This window comes from Danio rerio, chromosome 16 (assembly GCF_049306965.1).
Source record: "Danio rerio strain Tuebingen ecotype United States chromosome 16, GRCz12tu, whole genome shotgun sequence".
NCBI lineage: Eukaryota > Metazoa > Chordata > Actinopteri > Cypriniformes > Danionidae > Danio > Danio rerio.
The window spans coordinates 54,225,001-54,242,826 of NC_133191.1; the positions used below are offsets into that span (position 1 = coordinate 54,225,001).

At 36.8% G+C, this 17,826-nt stretch overlaps 2 protein-coding genes across 3 annotated transcripts in view; one reads left to right on the forward strand and one right to left on the reverse strand.

Moving 5' to 3' along the window:
* Positions 1-2,358, reverse strand: part of efhb (EF-hand domain family, member B) — a 16,778-nt gene extending 14,420 nt beyond the window's left edge. Inside the window, exons 1-3 of the mRNA NM_001201489.1 lie at positions 2,212-2,358; positions 2,059-2,121; positions 1,782-1,925 (exon numbers count right to left, since the gene is read on the reverse strand). Coding sequence (NP_001188418.1) covers positions 1,782-1,925; positions 2,059-2,121; positions 2,212-2,277 — 273 coding nt within the window. The 5' untranslated portion in view covers positions 2,278-2,358. The remainder of the gene's footprint in view (positions 1-1,781; positions 1,926-2,058; positions 2,122-2,211) is intronic.
* A 797-nt stretch (positions 2,359-3,155) lies between these two features.
* On the forward strand, positions 3,156-17,139 carry rab5ab (RAB5A, member RAS oncogene family, b). 2 transcript variants are annotated; one of them, XM_073924742.1, is made up of 6 exons: positions 3,156-3,343; positions 5,440-5,656; positions 9,785-9,936; positions 11,213-11,335; positions 11,502-11,595; positions 16,517-17,080. In XM_073924742.1, the coding sequence occupies exons 2-6, from the start codon at positions 5,491-5,493 to the stop codon at positions 16,630-16,632; spliced, it is 651 nt and encodes a 216-aa protein (XP_073780843.1). In that variant the 5' UTR covers positions 3,156-3,343; positions 5,440-5,490; the 3' UTR covers positions 16,633-17,080.
* The last annotated feature ends 687 nt before the right edge of the window (positions 17,140-17,826 follow it).

A 17,826-nucleotide genomic window follows, 5' to 3' on the forward strand; every position in this document is an offset into this window, starting at 1 on the left:
TTCCCAGTGATGGGTTGCAGCAGGAAGGGCATCCGCTGCGTAAAAACGTGTTGGATAAGTAAGCAGTTCATTCCTCTGTGGCAACCCCAGATTAATAAAGGAACTAAGCCAAAAAGAAAACGAATGAATGAATGATTATTGTTATATTATATTTTATGTTTTTCATAAGGCAAACCTTGCAAATACTGATTTAAACCCTGCTTTCCCTTCATAGGGGGCTTGTTTGGTGCTATTTTGTTGTTGTTGTTAACAGACTCTTAGGGCCTACTCACATGGTGTGACTTAGAGGGTTTGAGGGGGATTGACCCCCCTAATTAACACTTGATCCTCCCACGAAGGACATCAAAACAACATGTATCCCCCAGCTCTTATTGAGAAATAATTTGCTCTGCTTTGTATTTCAAATAATAATGTTAATAATTGAAATTAATATACAAAATAAATAGGGGTGGAGCAGTGGGTAGCGCTGTTGCCTCACAGCAAGAAGGTTGCTGGTTCGCTGAGTCAGTGGCATTTCTCCCATTTCATGGGGTTTTACATGTTCTCCCTGTGTTGGCGTGGGTTTCCTCCGGATGCTCTGGTTTCCCCCACAAGTCCAACCACATGCGATATAGGAGAACTGGGTAAGCTAAATTGACTGTAGTGTATAAATGGGAGTGAGAGTGTATGGATGTTTCCCAGTGCTGGGTTGCAGTTGGAAGAACACCCACAGCGTAAAACATATGCTGAATAAGTTGGCAGTTCATTCCGCTGTGGCGGCCCCTGATTAATAAAGGGACTGAGCCGAAAACAAAATTAATGAATGAATTAATAAAAATAATAATTAATAATATAAATATACATTCGACCACTATAATGATTCATACCACATAATTGCGCCAATCAGTCTCATCTTATCTCATCCAATGGTCTGAAACCGGCAGATCTAGAGCACCGATAGACAACTTAACTTTACAAGACTAAAAGTAAATTCACGTCAAGTTACATAGTTTGACTTACAGTAACCTCAGAAGTGTCTAATCGGATACTAGGTCAGAATACACACAATATCCCACAAAACACTGAACACTTAAATACGTTTTATTAATAAAGTAGATGTAGTTAAACAAATACATATATTTGATTCACTGAAGTGTGTAATGTTATTACAAAAACTAACATTACCGAAAAAGTTGACCCCCCTGATCGTCATGTATAATTCGCACCCTGCTTAGCCTTGTGAGATTCACAAAAAAAAAAATTATAATAATAATAAAATAAAAAAAAAAATTACAAAGACTTGAATATCAAGTAACGGGAACATGCACTTACTGTACAACATGGGTCACCAACCTTTATGAAACTGAGAGCTACTTCTTGGGTACAGATTGCTACCAGTTTGATAAACACTTCTCAAATAACAAATTTGCTCAATTTACTTGTAATTACACTTTATGTTTTTGGTAATAATTAATAATATTCATCCATGTGAAGACACTGATCATGTTAATGATTCTCACAAAAGTTATCAACAATGATTTAACAGGGTAGGAAATACCCTGTATTTAATGTTTCAATGTGCAACACTTTATTTTTATATATCTCTGCAAATATTTACATTTTAAATGATTCTTCTATATTAGATGAAGCTTACTGGTGAGTGGCGCTATGGTGAGCTATTTTTAGAACAGGCCTGCGGGCAACATATGAGATCCTCGCGGGCTACCTGGTGCCCGCGGGCACCATGTTGGTGACACCTGCTGTACAACTACTAAAAGGATTTTGAGATAATGTCTTCTTACATTAATGGACGATATAGTGTTCACGCCATGAACTAGAGTGGTGGCGATGTCAGGGTCATTTGCTCTTCCATGAAAGACCCGAACTGACCCAACAGGAGGCCGCAAAGAATGAACAAACTTTCTAACCATTGGTGGAGTTACAGTCTGTAAAACAAATAAATGAATGGAATACATGTACAGAAACGTTTAGTGTTGATAATAACAACATTATAACAAAGAAAATGTTATATTTTAAAACGAACATATGAAAACACGATGGTTACAATGAATAACCCACCCTTGGTGTAATTTCTTGCAGACAAGACTTAGTTCTGTCACCTATTGGAATGAGCTTTCCAGCCTTTAAGTGAAAAAAACAACAACAGGGCATTACTTAATATTTCGAGAAATGTGTATAAAGATCAAAACTTTTAAAAAACATTAGTCATACCGCACGGATGGATGGAAACGCGTCTCTGCGTCTCCGGGTGGACGAATTCCGCTCAATGACACTCATGCCGGCACTTATTTACAACTCTATGTCTAAAACCTCACAAAAACAAACACACCGCAGACAGACAGTGTTTGTTTACGTTCCGTTACCTGACAACGCGCTGGAGGAAACTCAGCGTCACAGTACTTATAATGAAGCCGTCAGACGTCCTGTCAGAATACAAGTCTAAAAACAATTTACCATATAAACATTTAACTGTTATATCTGTTATCTTCATACAACTAAAGTATAAGCTTCAAATGTGCTTTTAACTGGGGGGAAATATATACAAATATATTCTTGGTTTTAAGTTTTCTATAGTGCTTTAATAAATTGTGTTTCAAAAGCGTAATAAACAGAACAGATACAGATATAAGTACTGCTGCACGACTTGAATGACTTTCAAAAGTTAAACGATTCATACATTTTATATTACATTTACATTTACATTTAGTCATTTAGCAGACGCTTTTATCCAAAGCGACTTACAAATGAGGACAAGGAAGCAATTTACACAACTAAGAGCAACAATGAATAAGTACTAAAGGCAAGTTTCAGGTCTATAAAGTCTAAGAAGGGAAGTGTTAGTAGTATTTTTTTTTTTTTTTTTTTTTTTTTTTTGTACAGTTAGTGTGATATTCAAAGAGGCAATTGCAGATTAGGAAGTGAAGTGGAGACTATGTATAATAATATACATTTATAATAATAATAATACAATAATAATAATAATAATAATAATAATAATAATAATAATAATAATAATAATAATAAACTAACAAAATAGGTACACAAAATTATAATCCACTGTGTTATGAAAACAAACAAAAAAATACATCAGAATGTTCTGATTGGACGATTTCTGTTCAACGCGTCTGACGTCAGATCCAGTCATTCGATCCGTCATCATCAGTTTTGACGCAAAAGGGGAAGTTGGGAGGAACCTAGAGGAAGGTACGATTCTTTGGGCTTTAAACATTTTTACCGTTATATAGATTTAGCGATGTTGTTATTAAAGTAAACCACATTGTTTTTCAGCTATTTATGTGTTTCTTGATTTGTAATGGTTTATTCTACATGGTGTCACGCTCAGGTTTGTGTGTGCGCGCAGAGCGCGCGGCCTGTTTTTTTCTTAGCATTAACGTTAGCACCATTAGCTTTCCGTAACCATTTGAACCGGAGCATCTGAGTCTTCTGACAGACCGGTTAAAGTGTCACTGAGACGATCGGAACACGATTGTCACTGAGCTGAGTGTGTGTTTACATGTGTGTATTACAGACAACAACAGCGGAACATTTAATATAATTAGCACAGTTAGCATCACAAGCTAACATGTAGCTCGAGCTTCATATGACACTAAATACATTTTCCATTTGAATAATTAAGTGGCGGTGCATTTATTTTACCCTCTGTCAGAAGTGGAAGATACCCACAGATTTGTTCTGTAAACACAAAATCAGCCTTTAAAACATACTGTTTGTTTTGAGGAGATTAAGCTAACTTTTAAGAAAAAAATTGTAATTTTATCAGCCATGTTCATTTTATTGGATCATCTACTAATAAATCTAATATTACGTGCAAATAAATGACAATGCATCGCTTTTTAGTTTGAATGGGTTATAAACTATCATACGTGCTGATTGATCATGGATATGACGTGTGTTTTGCACTGTCACTCTGCCTCATACTTTTTATCTCACATCAGATGTAAACAGGGTTATATATAAAGTATATTTATAGCATATTATGTCGAGTAGACTTTGGGAGTTAGTTAACTATTGAAGCAAAGAGACTAAAGAGGGCTGAGTTTGAATAGTGTGTTGTTTCAATAGTGTACATTGTAAGTGCTTATCACAGAATTTGTTTATGCACAGAATACCCGAACAACTCCTCACAGTTTTGTATTCTACTTACTATTTATTATTTCTTTCATAAAGTATTTAAAATATGCAGCCAAATCTGAAAGAAAAAAAACTTGTATCCAAATTCCAAATGTTATTTTGGCACATATGCTCAAAAAGGTAAGTCAAAATAAGGAGGAAGAAAAAGAAAACGCTGGAAAACCAATTCTGCAAAACGATGAATTTATGTGTCTCCGATTCTTATTGTTTTATCTGGATATTGTGCAGTACTAATTAAATATAGTTCGGAGTAAAAAGTTAATTATAATTGATTAATAATTTTTATTTCCATTGTGGTTTTGCTTGGGTACTATAAAGGGGCTTCCATAATATGGTCTCTTTAGTATTTTGTAAGCTATAGTGTGCCCAGCATGGCTTTGTTTTTATTTGGATGCCATTTATAGACACAAGACAGACGTCACTGGCTTTTTGGGTCAAAGCACAAAGGATATTTAAAGCTTAACAGACTGGCAGTTCCTGAACAATGTCTGTTGTCTGTGAATTAATCATGAGACCGAATTGACAAGTAATTAATGGCATGACCAACACAATAGATAGATACTGTTTCTATGACCCCTCTCGTATATTACATTTAGTTTGTTCTACAACTTGCGTCTTTTGAACAGTCCCAGTCTTTTTGTCATGTTTTTGCTTATTACATAATATGGAAGATGGCATATTAATTTCTGTCTACAGTATATAAAGTGCTCAGAATAAATAAGCACACCCCATTTTTTTTTTTTTATAAATTTCTCAGTGAATATAGATAATATATTTTGGTGCATTTGAACAAAACAGATTTATTAAATAGATATATTTATTAAAATAATATTTTAGTCATCAAACGTCTTTAGAAATAATAATAAAAAACATTTAAATTTATGCAAAATATTGCAAAAACAAAACTTTATATATTTTTGGTATCTCTTGATTTTTCCTCTTTTTAAAATTTGCATTTAATATTTTTTCCTAACATATACATTTGGACTACTAATATTTGGACTGTTCTTTTGATTTTTTTTGCTAGATTAGCCTCAAGTTTGGCTTCACTACTGACTAATCTAATGCATATGCACAAATTAACTATTATAAAGCATCATCCTATAGAAAATATAAATTTAAAAGAGAGATTTGTGAGGGGTGTACTCATATATGCTTAGCACTGTACATAAATGGTTTACCTCAGGATGTATTGAGTCAACCAAGACACCCCTGATATATATTAAATTACGTAGTAGTGTTCCTAAATGAGGATTGATACTAGATTATTAATGTCTGTTTGTGCAGATCTGGTAGTGACCGTCTTGACTTCAGTACAGGAGATTGGGGTTTTGGGTCATGGCAGGAAGAGGTGGAGCAACGAGACCTAACGGGCCGAACACCGGCAACAAAATCTGTCAGTTCAAATTAGTGCTGCTGGGAGAGTCTGCTGTGGGGAAGTCGAGTCTAGTGCTGCGCTTTGTAAAAGGACAGTTTCATGAGTTTCAGGAAAGCACAATAGGAGGTAAGACAAACGCTTCATTGCCTGTTGTTTACATGTCTTAAGAAGTAAAGTAAGGTTTTAAAAATTATTAAAGAAATGCTTAATGGAACGGTATTTAGTTAATTGATACCTTTAATGTTCTTAAGGAAAGTATGTACGAACTATATCATCAGAGCACTATGAAATACTACAAGAGCAAGTAGTTTTCATTTTAGAGTCATGCCCTTTTTGTTAATTGTTTGGATTTAATAAAATGCAAATAAGATTACAATTAAATGTACAATTTAATTAATCATAAGATTGTCAAGTAAAAAGTAACAATTCCCTTTATTTGAGAGGTTTTACAGAAGTTTGCTGTTAAAATTGTGATATTCCTTAAAAAATGTGACAATAGAAGATATTACAAATAGGTTAGACAGATATGCACATTGTGTTTATTACATTTAGTTTTTTCTATATATTTAATATACATTCATAATCTCGTATGTCTCCATACGAAGTTTAAATTGTGATTGTCATGCTGCGTTCACACCAGATGCGGAACGCGCGTCAAGCACGAGTGATTAACATGTTAAGTTAATGCAAACGCGTGAATAGGCATCCTGCAGCGCGATATGCGCGAATTGAGCGTTTTGCACGTTTAATGTGCATTTCGCGAGAATTGCTTGAGTTCGAAAGTCTGAACTTTACCGGACATTCGCGCCAGGTTAACCAATCAGGAGCTTGTTCTTGTGGGGGCGAGATTTAGATGTACATCTGTTGTTGGAGTATCGGGGGAAATCCTCCAGCCGACACCGACAAAAAGTTCATCAAACTGGGCTGGGCTCAGTCAGAAGCACCGCTGAAAGCCTCCGTCATCCAGGTTAAGTTTCTGGAGAAGTTGATGAACTCACAGAGCTGGAGTTCTCACAGAGCTCCACCTCTGAAATGATCTAGTGGACTCAGACACGGCCCTAAACGTATCGACGCTGTTTTTCAGCCTTCATAAAGCACATAAACAGTTATTTTCTCAATAAAATCCATGTTAGCTATTTAGCTATGAAGCTAGAGTCACCGGGCAGACAGAAGCCCTGCCCATCATGCGAATCCGCGTCTGTTCTGAAGTGAATTTGACGTGCGAATGAAGCGGATTCGACGCGCAAATGAAGTGAGTAAACTCAAATGTTTACGCGGCTATTTACGCGCAAATAGCGCAATTTATCCGCGCGTTCCGCGTCTGGTGTGAACGCAGCATTAGTTTTGGGTAAATTACTTAAAAGTTATCTGACAAATTACCGTTTACCACTGGAGAATTGTAATTTGATTACTTAACTAATTACTTCAAGGTAAAGTTATTGGTAATCTGATTACTTTTTATATGAGGTAACTTTTAAAACATACAAAAAAATACAATGTAATTTAATATTCGCTGAAAAAAACAATTCAATGTGTTTAACACAGAAGCTTGACAAATTCAAAAGACTTAAAGATAAAATAACTAGAAATTCTCTCATTATTTACTTAATCTTCACTTGTTCCAAGGTTGTCTTTTTTGGGTTGCTCTTTTGAAAACTGGATGCCTGTAATAATTGACATTCATAGTAGGAAAAACATACTATATCTGCAGTTGTGGAGACAAACTGTAAATGCTCAAATGTGGAATACGTTAAATCTGGAATATTTGAGTGTGTTGCGCCAATTGCACGCCGCATGCCCATTGCTGTGCACCTCCTGAAGGAAATAACGAACTTGTGCACTAAGACGAGATATGTGAACGGCCCCATAAGCAGCTATGCATCTCTTAATATTTTCAGAAGTTACCTTCACTCCCGATCCTTCACAAAAATTAAATTTAGCTTGTTTAGATTGAGTTGGACCGCTGCTTTTTTGGGCACCGGTGTCTTCCTTTTCGACGAGTATTGTTTTAAAATGCTTTCTGTGCTTGAACAAGTTGCTGGTAGAGTTAAAAGCAGTCAAAAGTTCTTTTGATTTCCGCTTTCGTCAGCAACTATTTCAGCACTTATTTCAGCTCAAATTCTCCAGAAATTTAAAAGCGAATGCTCATTAACTGTCACTGCAGAAAAACAAGATTTAAAAAAAACAAAAAGCAAATATTGTTTTCTAAATAGTTACAATGCAATTACTCTGACTTTAGTAACTTTAGTCAGATTACACAAATTAAACAATTTAATTTGTTACATTACTGAGTTCCCCAAAAATTTAATTGGGGGTGTACTCACACTGTGCTATTCGAACCAGGCCCGTTTCCCAGATAGTTTGAGAAGTGTTGGCTGGCCCTGGCCTGGTTGGAAGAGGTGTGCCAGAGCGCGGTTCACTTGGGCGCCTGAGCCGGAAACTAAAGACGAGACGTGACTTTTAAGGGACTGTTTTATGAGTGTTTATTAAACATTCAGAAGGCTCGTACACAGAGATGCTTTTCGTTTACGTTTATCGTCAGCAATTTGAGACGTTTTTCCGGATTCAAACCCAAGTGATTTTCACTGGCGTCCAGCAGAGGAGTATGCAAAACCACTCCTTGACATTAGATGGCGCTACACAACTTTAAACTTCTGACAGAAGTTTAGAAAGAAGAAGAGAGAAATTTGACTCGCTCGTTGTTATGGATGGTTCTCGCTTGTTGTTAAAGATGGTCCTTACTGTTCAATGAATGCAAACTGTCACAGTTTTTTTTAAAGACGCAAACCCCTCACTGCATGACAGCTGCTCCTGCAGCACGATGACTTTATGATTGTTTATTAGCGTCAAAAGTGGCTGATCTATTCGGCAAAATATTTAAGGGTGTCACTGCATCCTAAACGACTAAAACGATACAACTAAAGAAATCTCCACAGTGCTGAGCGAGATCACTTCTCACTGAACAGCGCATCATCGATGACGTAAGCATGCTCAGGCGCCAGTGCAATGTGAGTGTGGGCCGTCAGGGGAGACGGGAGGGGGGGGACAAACGTGCTTCGTCCCGGTTCAAGGCAACTGCACATAGTGTAAGTACGCCCTTAAAAAACAGTAACACTTTACTGTGGAACGCGTTACACCCAACTCTGAAGATTATAAATATTACATTTCACACAGCCCAGATTTAATTATAAGCAGTTACCAGATGCTGTCTGTATATAATCTAATAGGGCTGTGCAATTAATCGAAAATTCAATTTCGATTATGCCTTCCAACGATTATGAAAAATCATTAATCGAGATAAACGATTATTGCATCATTTACCGCCCCCTTTCCAGTTGTACACGTGTTGCTCTTAAAAGTGCGAAAGACCGCATGATTCTGTCTGATTCATGTCAACCATCATTTGTGTAATAAACAAACGAGTTGAGATTCTCTAAACTATTAAAGAGACAGCGCGCTATAATCCTTCTGCCGCCTGTTTTTCTGATTATTAATCAAACAACAAATGGAGAACATGCCTCTGCTCTTGACTGAAGAACTTTTGTAGCTAAAGTGTTTCTTAAAGTGAAGATGCTTTAAGCACAGTTTGTTTTATATTTTATTCTATTGTTTTAATTTCTCTTTCCTTTGCAGGGTGGAAAATAACTCAGTTGAAGTCTGAATTATTAGCCCTCCTGAATATTAGCAACCCTTTTCCCCCCAATTTCTGTTTAATGGAAAGAAGATTTCTTAACATAATAGCTTTAATAACACTTTTATAATAACTGATCTAATTTATCTTTGTCATGATGAGAGCACATAATATTTGACTAGATATTTTTTCAAAATGCAAGCATTCAGATTCAAAGTGTGATTTAAAGGCTTAATTAGTGTTATTAGGCAGGTCATTGTATTACAGTAGTTTCTTCTGCAGACAATCAAAAAAATATATTGCTTAAGGGGGCTAATATTTTAGACTTTAAAATGGGTTTCAAAATTTTTAAACCTGCTTTTATTCTAGCCAAAATAAAAATAAAAAAGCCTTCCTCTAGAAGAAAAAATATAAGGGGAAATATTGTTAAAATTCCTTGCTCTGTTAAACATCATTTGGGAAATATTTATTTTTTAAAAAATTCTCAGGAGCGCTAATAATTTTGACTTTAACAGTAATGGTTTTGAATAATCGTGATTTCAATTATGACCAAAATAATCGTGATTTTTTCCCCAAAATGGAGTAGCCCTATAATCTAATGCATGTCTGTCTGTCTCCATTAGCCGCCTTCTTGACTCAAACATTATGTCTGGATGACACAACGGTGAAGTTTGAGATCTGGGATACAGCTGGCCAGGAGCGCTACCACAGTCTGGCCCCAATGTATTACAGAGGAGCACAGGCGGCCATAGTGGTGTATGACATCACAAATGAAGTGAGTCCTGGCGTGCTTCATTCAGTCTGCACTTTTTACAACAAGTACTTTTTCTTAATCTTTTAAGACTGTAAAATGACTACAAATGTCCTCATACAAGCCATTTTTATTTAAACTAACCTGTAAAAATGAGTCTTTCTAAAGTCCTTTCTGCCTCCCTGTGAGTGAATGACTACAAATTGCATCAAATGTTTAACATAAGTAAATGGTGTTAACATAGACAAATAAAAAAAAAACATTCCATTTAATATATCAACAGGTCAACAAAAGGGTGAAATTTGTTTTCCTAGCTAAATTACTGCTAGCATAATAAGTGGACTCATCACAGAAAAACATAATTATGAAAAACATGTAAATGACAACATTAAGCACAAACAAGAAAGCTTCGAATACAGATAATAATAATAATAATAATAATAATAATAATATTTTTTTGTATAGCACTTTTCCAACATACATGCAACTCAAAGTGCCTCACAAACAACAACAAAAAAGCATTAAAATAGACCACATAAACTTGTCACATATGCTCAGATAAAAGCATTCATGTACACAAAATATATACAATATATACTATATACATCTGCAAGCACACACCATACATACACACATAAACCTAGAACAATGTAGATAAAATGCATACACCTTAAAAGCTTGTGCATTCATACGCAAATTTAAAAAGATGTGTCTTAACACGCTTTTTAAAATAATGAATACTAGGAGATTCTTTCACTTTAAGAGGGAGACAGTTCCAAATTTTTAGAGCATTATGGCTAACAGAAGTGTCGCCAGATCGCATCAGGTTTACGGAGTAAAATTCTAAAAGCCCAGCGATAGAAGAGCGCAGCAAACAGTTTGGATTATATTTTGATAAACAGTCGGAAATATAGGAAGGTGTCATGTTGTGAAGTGCTTTATAAACCAATAAAAGATTCTTAAAATCTATTTTTTGGTGCACAGGTAACCAGTGTAATTCTATTAATACGCGTGTGATGGGCTCTCGTTTCTTCAATTTCATTAAAACTCTGGCTGCTGCATTTTGTATCAGTTGCAACTTCATTATAGAACCCTTAGGTAAACCAGTATAAATAGCATTGCAATAATCAAAGCGAGAAAATAAAAGCATGAATTCATTTCTTGGCATCATCAAAAGATAGGAAAGAACGAATTTTGGCAATTTCTTAAATGATAAAAACAAGTTTTTGTAACTTTAAATGCATGTGTTACCCCCCCCCCCTCTCCCCCTGTCCTTTTTTTTTTTTTTTTTTTTTTTTAGGAATCATTTGCACGTGCGAAAAACTGGGTGAAAGAGCTTCAAAGACAAGCCAGTCCAAATATTGTAATAGCTTTGGCTGGGAACAAGGCAGACCTTGCCAACAAGAGAGCGTTGGACTTTCAGGTTAGTGGTGTTTGAACAGCCACAGAGGAGCAGACGCTTCCTGTTGGCTTTACAAATGAGATGCGGAACTGTTTAGAAACAAACAAGCATGCCGCGCAGACTTTCAGACGCGTACAAACTGTCTGTTTCCAGTTTCAAACCCTCACTTGTTTTCTGTCGGACACAGGATGCGCAATCATATGCAGATGACAACAGTTTGCTCTTTATGGAAACGTCGGCAAAGACTTCAATGAACGTCAGTGAGATTTTTATGGCGATCGGTAAGTTGTCAACCAGAATAACTGGCTACTTTTTTGACAAATAGTTATATACTGTTGACCAGGCCAATAAGAATTACTGTGTTATTCATTCTAAATGGATATATTAACAGTGCTCTGCCCCCCTGATAAACACTTTTTTGCTGCGGATGATAAGTTTTAAATCATTGTGTGCCTCTTGGGTTTTATGCCTCATGTATACACTCACCGGCCACTTTATTAGGTACACTGTCCAACTGCTTGTTAACACAAAATTCTAATCAGCCAATCACATAGCAGCAACTTAATGCATGAAGACATGGTCAAGACAATATGCTGCAGTTCAAACCGAGCATCAGAATGGGGATAAAAGAGGATTTCTGTTGCAACATTAGAATGGTAGGGTCAGAATTGGGAGTCAACAACATGAAAGCATGGATCCATCCTGCCTTGTATCAACTGTTCATGCTGGTGGTGGTGGTGTAATGGTGTGGGGGATATTTGCTTGGCACACTTTTGGCCCATTAGTACCAAATGAGCATTGGTTCAACGCCACAGCTTACCCGAGTATTGTTGCTGACCATGTCCATCCCTTGATGACCACTGTGAACCCATCTTCTAATGGCTACTTCCAACAGGATAGCACGCCATGTCATAAAGCACAACTTATCTCTGGTTACTTGAACATGATAATGAGTTTACTGTACTCAAATGGCCTCCACAGTCACCAGAACTCAATCCAATAGAGCATCTTTGGGATGTGTTGGAACGGGAGATTCACATCATGGATGCAGCAAACAAATGTGCAGCAACTGCGTGATGCTATCATGTCAATATGGAGCAAAATCTCTGAGGAATATTTCCAGCACCTTGTTAAATCCATGCAACGAAGGATTAAGGGCAGTTCTGAAGGCAATAGGGGTCCAACCCGGTACTTGTAAGGTGTACCTAATAAAGTGAGTGTATATTTCTGTTTGATAATATTTATAACTCCCTTGAACAGCTGTTAACGCTCAAACTGATTAACACTGTTGCTACGTCGTTATTAAAATCTGTTTTTTTTTCCCTCTGTGAAGACACTTGTTGGGAATGTCTACAAGACTCAAATAGACCTTCATTTCTGTTTGCACTTCAATAGAAGCTTTGAACCACAGCATTTTTCTTTATAATTTCTTTATTACAGTTCATAAATTTCAGAAATGCAGAATAAATATTATTTTGGTAAATATTGCTTTATTTTTGGTTAATTTAAATGAGAAAATGCTATAGTTCATGGGTAAAAGTCAATTAAACAATGTCATGTAATTAAACACTGTAAGGCCAAAACTATAATAGAAGTCACAGTGTCAGGCATTTAAATACATCTTAATTACATTACATTGTGTTATATTCATTTAAATGGTCTCCGGGCAAATTTTATTTGAAGGGAGAATGACCAAAATGCCCCTTTTGGTTGCAAAGGTTGCCGACCCCTGATCTATTGACCTTATTCTTTGCGAGTGGGCAAAGCCATTTAAATCTGTCTGGCTCGAGACTTCAAGTGTCATTAGCCGCATTTCCACTATTAGGCCAGTGCGAGCCAGGGCTTAAATCGGGCCAGGCCGGGCCAATCGCCCGAGAGGTTGAGCAGTGAGGCCGAAATCATGTCACGTTTCCACTGTGGGGCTAGTAGCTCGCAGCGCGTCATGCAAACCCCGCCCCCTGACCATCCCCTGAATCGATTGTCACTCAAACCGCCCACTTCAGCGAGAATCATGCAGATAAAGCACATCATCACGAAACTATTAAAATTAGGACAACCAAAACAAACAAATGACACGTTACTGTACAGCAGTACAACGCATGTCTATACGCACATGCCTGTGTGTTTTCATTCATCATATTAATTTACTCGATGACCGACTATTTGCATTGAAATCCAGTGGTCTTGCCACCAACGGAGGGACCCAGCGCAGGGAGCGCACACATCCATAATATAACACCACATATATAAAATTCTCCGTTAATAACTTGATATAAAATGTATTTTATAACATCCTCTAGACAGAATCTGCCTAACATGCATCCCAATAAATTTGAAACAGTTTGATATAGTACCTAATTGTTATAGCTATAGCTTTTGTTAGTTTTATATTGGTTTATTTATTTAATGTGATTTTATTATAGGCCTATCTGATATTTGTAATTCTTTACATTATTTAAATATAGCTTAGGCTATTTTATCTAGATATGACACTATTGTTTTGAGCCTACAAAAGTGGACATGAAATTTGTAAAGTTTAATGTCTTACTGTTGTATTCATATAGTGTATTATCACCAAAATGAATTAAAACAATAAAAATAAAAGAAAAAAGCCGCTCGCGGCATCAACAGAGCTATGAATGGAGCGCTCTTTTCCTCGGTCTCACACACATACACAGACATCTAAACGCGCAAAAACACACTTATTAAACTTGACAAAACCTCTTGAAAACCTTTACTGTCTGCTGTGTCTTTAATATGGTGTAAAGATTATTATGCGTTATTGAAACATCAAAATGCAGCAAAGAAAGATCATTTTATGCAACAGCCTTACATTTAAAAGAGAAACATAAGGGCGATCATATGCAAAAAAGACCCCAGCCTATAATTTGTTCCAGATGTTTTCTTTCCCTTATTTATTTATTTGTTTGTTTATGTGTTTGGCGCATGTACTCGTGTGCGATCGGAAAAATGTGCCCGCCTCTCCTTTCACTCCGCCCCGAAGTCCTGGCTGGCCCTCTTTGGCCCAAGGTATTCGGCGGGCCAAAAAAGGCCAGCCACTGGCCCCAAGAAAGCCCCGCTTTGGCCCGATTAGGCCCCGGAAGTGACAGTGGAAACGCCACTGGCCTTGGCTCGCTCGCTTTAGGCGCGATAGTGGAAACGCGGCTATTCACTTCCATTTATTTTTAGACGTTAAAAACAGCTCGTTCTGCTGTTGCAAACTGATAATTTAATATTGTATTATTCTGCTTTGTCTGTATAGTCATGAACACACTTGTTTGTAGAGTAAGTAGTTTGATTGTTTTCTGCTGTGTTTTATTCCTAGTTATTTCCTCCATAGGCAACTGAATTGGACGTTCTAAAACAGGGCTGCCCAAACACAGTCCTGGAGGGCTGTTGCCCTGCAGATTTCAGCTCCAACTTGCCTCAACACACCTGCAGGGATGTTTCTAGAAAGCCTAGTAAAGGCTTGATTAGCTAGCCCAGGTGTGTCTGATTGGGGTTGGAACTAAACTTTGCAGGACACCGGCCCTCCAGGACCGAGGTGTTTTCTCAAAGTAAAGCCCTTCAGATGCTAGATGTAAATAAGTATAATAACTAACTATAAATAAAGAAATAAATAAAACATAATTGGTTATTTTTAGGTTTACATCTTCAAATATAGCGTTAGTTTAACTGCAGTCTAATTGGCTCATAATTAAGGATTCAAGATGCAGTTTTTGTGTGAACAGCATGCTTCATAATGTCAGATCACACATCATCGAGTTACCAATTACATATTATCATAGACGTTACCTTTGATCCACATCTATGCCACTCAAACAAACAAAATGCTAAAAAATCTAAGCGTGAGCCCTCGGGGCCCAACTGTGAACTTTCTACCTGGAATATCTGGTTTTGGTTCTGGCAAGTACAGTTGAAGTCAAAATGATTAGCCCTCCTCCGAAATTGTTTGCATTTCACAAATGATTTTTTAACAAAGCAAGGCTTTTTTTACAGTATTTTCTATATTTTTTCTTCTGGAGAAAGCCTTTTTTGTTTTATTTTAGGCTAGAATAAAAAGCAGTTTTAATTTTTTTCAATAACTTTTTTTTTATTTAGTTTTTATTAGTTTCCAAATTAACATACAGATGTATGGTGTACAGGGTTTTCCACATTGGCTACACAAAACATCCAAAACTCAAGATTCAGATGTTTCAGAAATGAACGAAATTATAAAATACAGATAAATTTCATAAATAAACAAATACAGGGATTACATTAATCAATCAAGGACATTATAAGGATAAATCAAAACAATACACTCACAGTTGTTTTGTACATCGTCAAAAAGAAACAGATGAAAGTGATTTGTTGCTTTTCGATTACAATTCAGTTGTGTACTTTTTTTTTTTAATCTACACCAGAGCTTAGAATGACCAAGAGGCGACACTCAGTAGAAGGTTCCATTGCAACAGCCCCAGATTCTGCCATTTCGAAGTGAAAGCGATCTGCGGCTGTCCATTGGATCTTATTGCTGTCGCGATGGCAAGAAGCTGCTTTGTTTTTTATTTATTTAAAAAGCACATTAACGCTGAGATACAACCTGAAAGACGCCAATACAACACTTACTATCACAATCACCAGCCCTTTTAATAGTTTATTTTACAGACTTATAATATGCTGTTGTTCTAATGGAATTTTAATTCCAAAATGGCTGCCGCACCACCTAGTGGCTGTTTTCCAAATCGCACTATCCATACAAGAAACATGCTAACACACATTTATTCATTCATTTTCTTGTCGGCTTAGTCCTTATTAATTCTGGGTCGCCACAGTGGAATGAACCGCCAACTTATGCAGCAAGTTTTTACGCAGCGGATGCCCTTCCAGCCGCAACCCATCTCTGGGAAAGCTAACACACATGTACTTCTCTATTTATGCCGACTGTTTCAAACTTTGTAAAAACGACTTCAAACTTTCAGGCTAGGCTTTCTTAAGCCACTACAAAGTTTGTCTACGAACTTTACTTTTCTAGTTAAAACTGTTATCTTTAGAAATGTGTTGAAAAATAATCTGTTGAACAGAAATTAGGCTGTTAATTCAGGAGGGCTAATAACTGTACATCATTTGGAGATCAAACTCTTATGCACACTTGCAAACCTAATAAAAGATCGCTCCTCTTATTTACTAAACACTTCCATGTCTGTCTCTGCACCTTAGCAAAGAAGCTCCCGAAGAACGAGCCCCAGCCCGCAGGTGCCAACACAGCCCGCAACAGAGGAGTGGATCTAACAGAAACAGCACAGCCCGCCAAAGGCCCCTGCTGTAGCACCTAAACCACGCTCCTCACCTCCTAACCAACCGCATCACATCTGGACATGGGGCTCCTCCTTCCAAAACCTCGCTCCTCCTCCTCGGATTAGCTAAAGACTCTGTATAGCTGTGTTTCTAATACTTTCTTTTTTTTTTTACTTTTCATTTTTAAAGAAGAATATGTAAATCAGCAGTCTACCGGATGCATGTATCACTACAAAAGCTACTCATTTTAACTTAATTCAGCAGGAGAACAAAAACAGATGAGAGAATGAGAGAGAGATTGATATATGTAGAGAGAGAGAGAGAGAGAGAGATTGATATAGATTGATTGAGTGTGTTTGTATGCATTTAATACCTTATGATCAGGCCCCAGGCACAGTCTGCAATGCTTTTCTGCAAAAGGGGTTTCAAATAAGCTGTTCCTAATTGACTGTAGCCAACTTGTTTAATAAACTTGCATAACAATTACGTGGAAATCTACATGCAGATTTTGTCTGGGCCTGTTTACATTGCAAAAAAAAAAAAAACATTTGTTACTTAGTAGTCCAAATATCTAAAAATTCCTAAATCAAGAAGCATTTTTCAGAAAGCAAAAAATATTGTCTTTGTTTTCAGAAATGATGTGTCAAATTTAAGTGAGTTTTTCCTTACAACAATGAAAAAATTCTGCCAATGGAGTAAGCCCATTTCAAAGTGAAAACTAGATTATTTTGCTTCCTCCGTTGGCAGATTATTTTCATTGTTTTAAAGGGCCATGAAACCCCCACCGTCTCAGTAGGGTGTTTTCACACCTCTAGTTTTAAAAAAGATAGGAAAGTGGGTGAGTCGGGGGAGGTAAAGAGGGAAGGGTTTGCATAAAAGTGAGTTTCCGTTTGGGCACACGCTGATTATCATAGGCAAAATTATCGCCGTGCAGTGGAGAATGAACATATATAATCGAATTATTTGCCAAATTATTAATTTGTGGACTTTAACTGCAGTTTGGCACTTTCACTTTCATTCAGGAACATTTCATGCATGTCCCCCATGAAAAACAAGATATAGGTTGTGAGGAACTGCTGGAAGAGTGTAGTTTTAATCGAATTTGATACCGCACGTTGTATAGGAGAAAAAACAACTCTGCATTTCTCTGTAACTTACAAGCAGCTTTCTGATGCTACCTACCGAGTGCATGTGTTTAGACTATCCTGTCACAAAATGCGCAGTATAACTGT

Bases quoted from the DNA above. Each gene is read 5' to 3' on its own strand.
- rab5ab (XM_073924742.1), top strand. From the start codon at position 5,491: ATGGCAGGAAGAGGTGGAGCAACGAGACCTAACGGGCCGAACACCGGC. The intron at 5,657-9,784 runs GTAAGACAAACG...TGTCTCCATTAG, and splicing joins TCAGGAAAGCACAATAGGAG to CCGCCTTCTTGACTCAAACA. The intron at 9,937-11,212 runs GTGAGTCCTGGC...TTTTTTTTTTAG, and splicing joins TGTATGACATCACAAATGAA to GAATCATTTGCACGTGCGAA.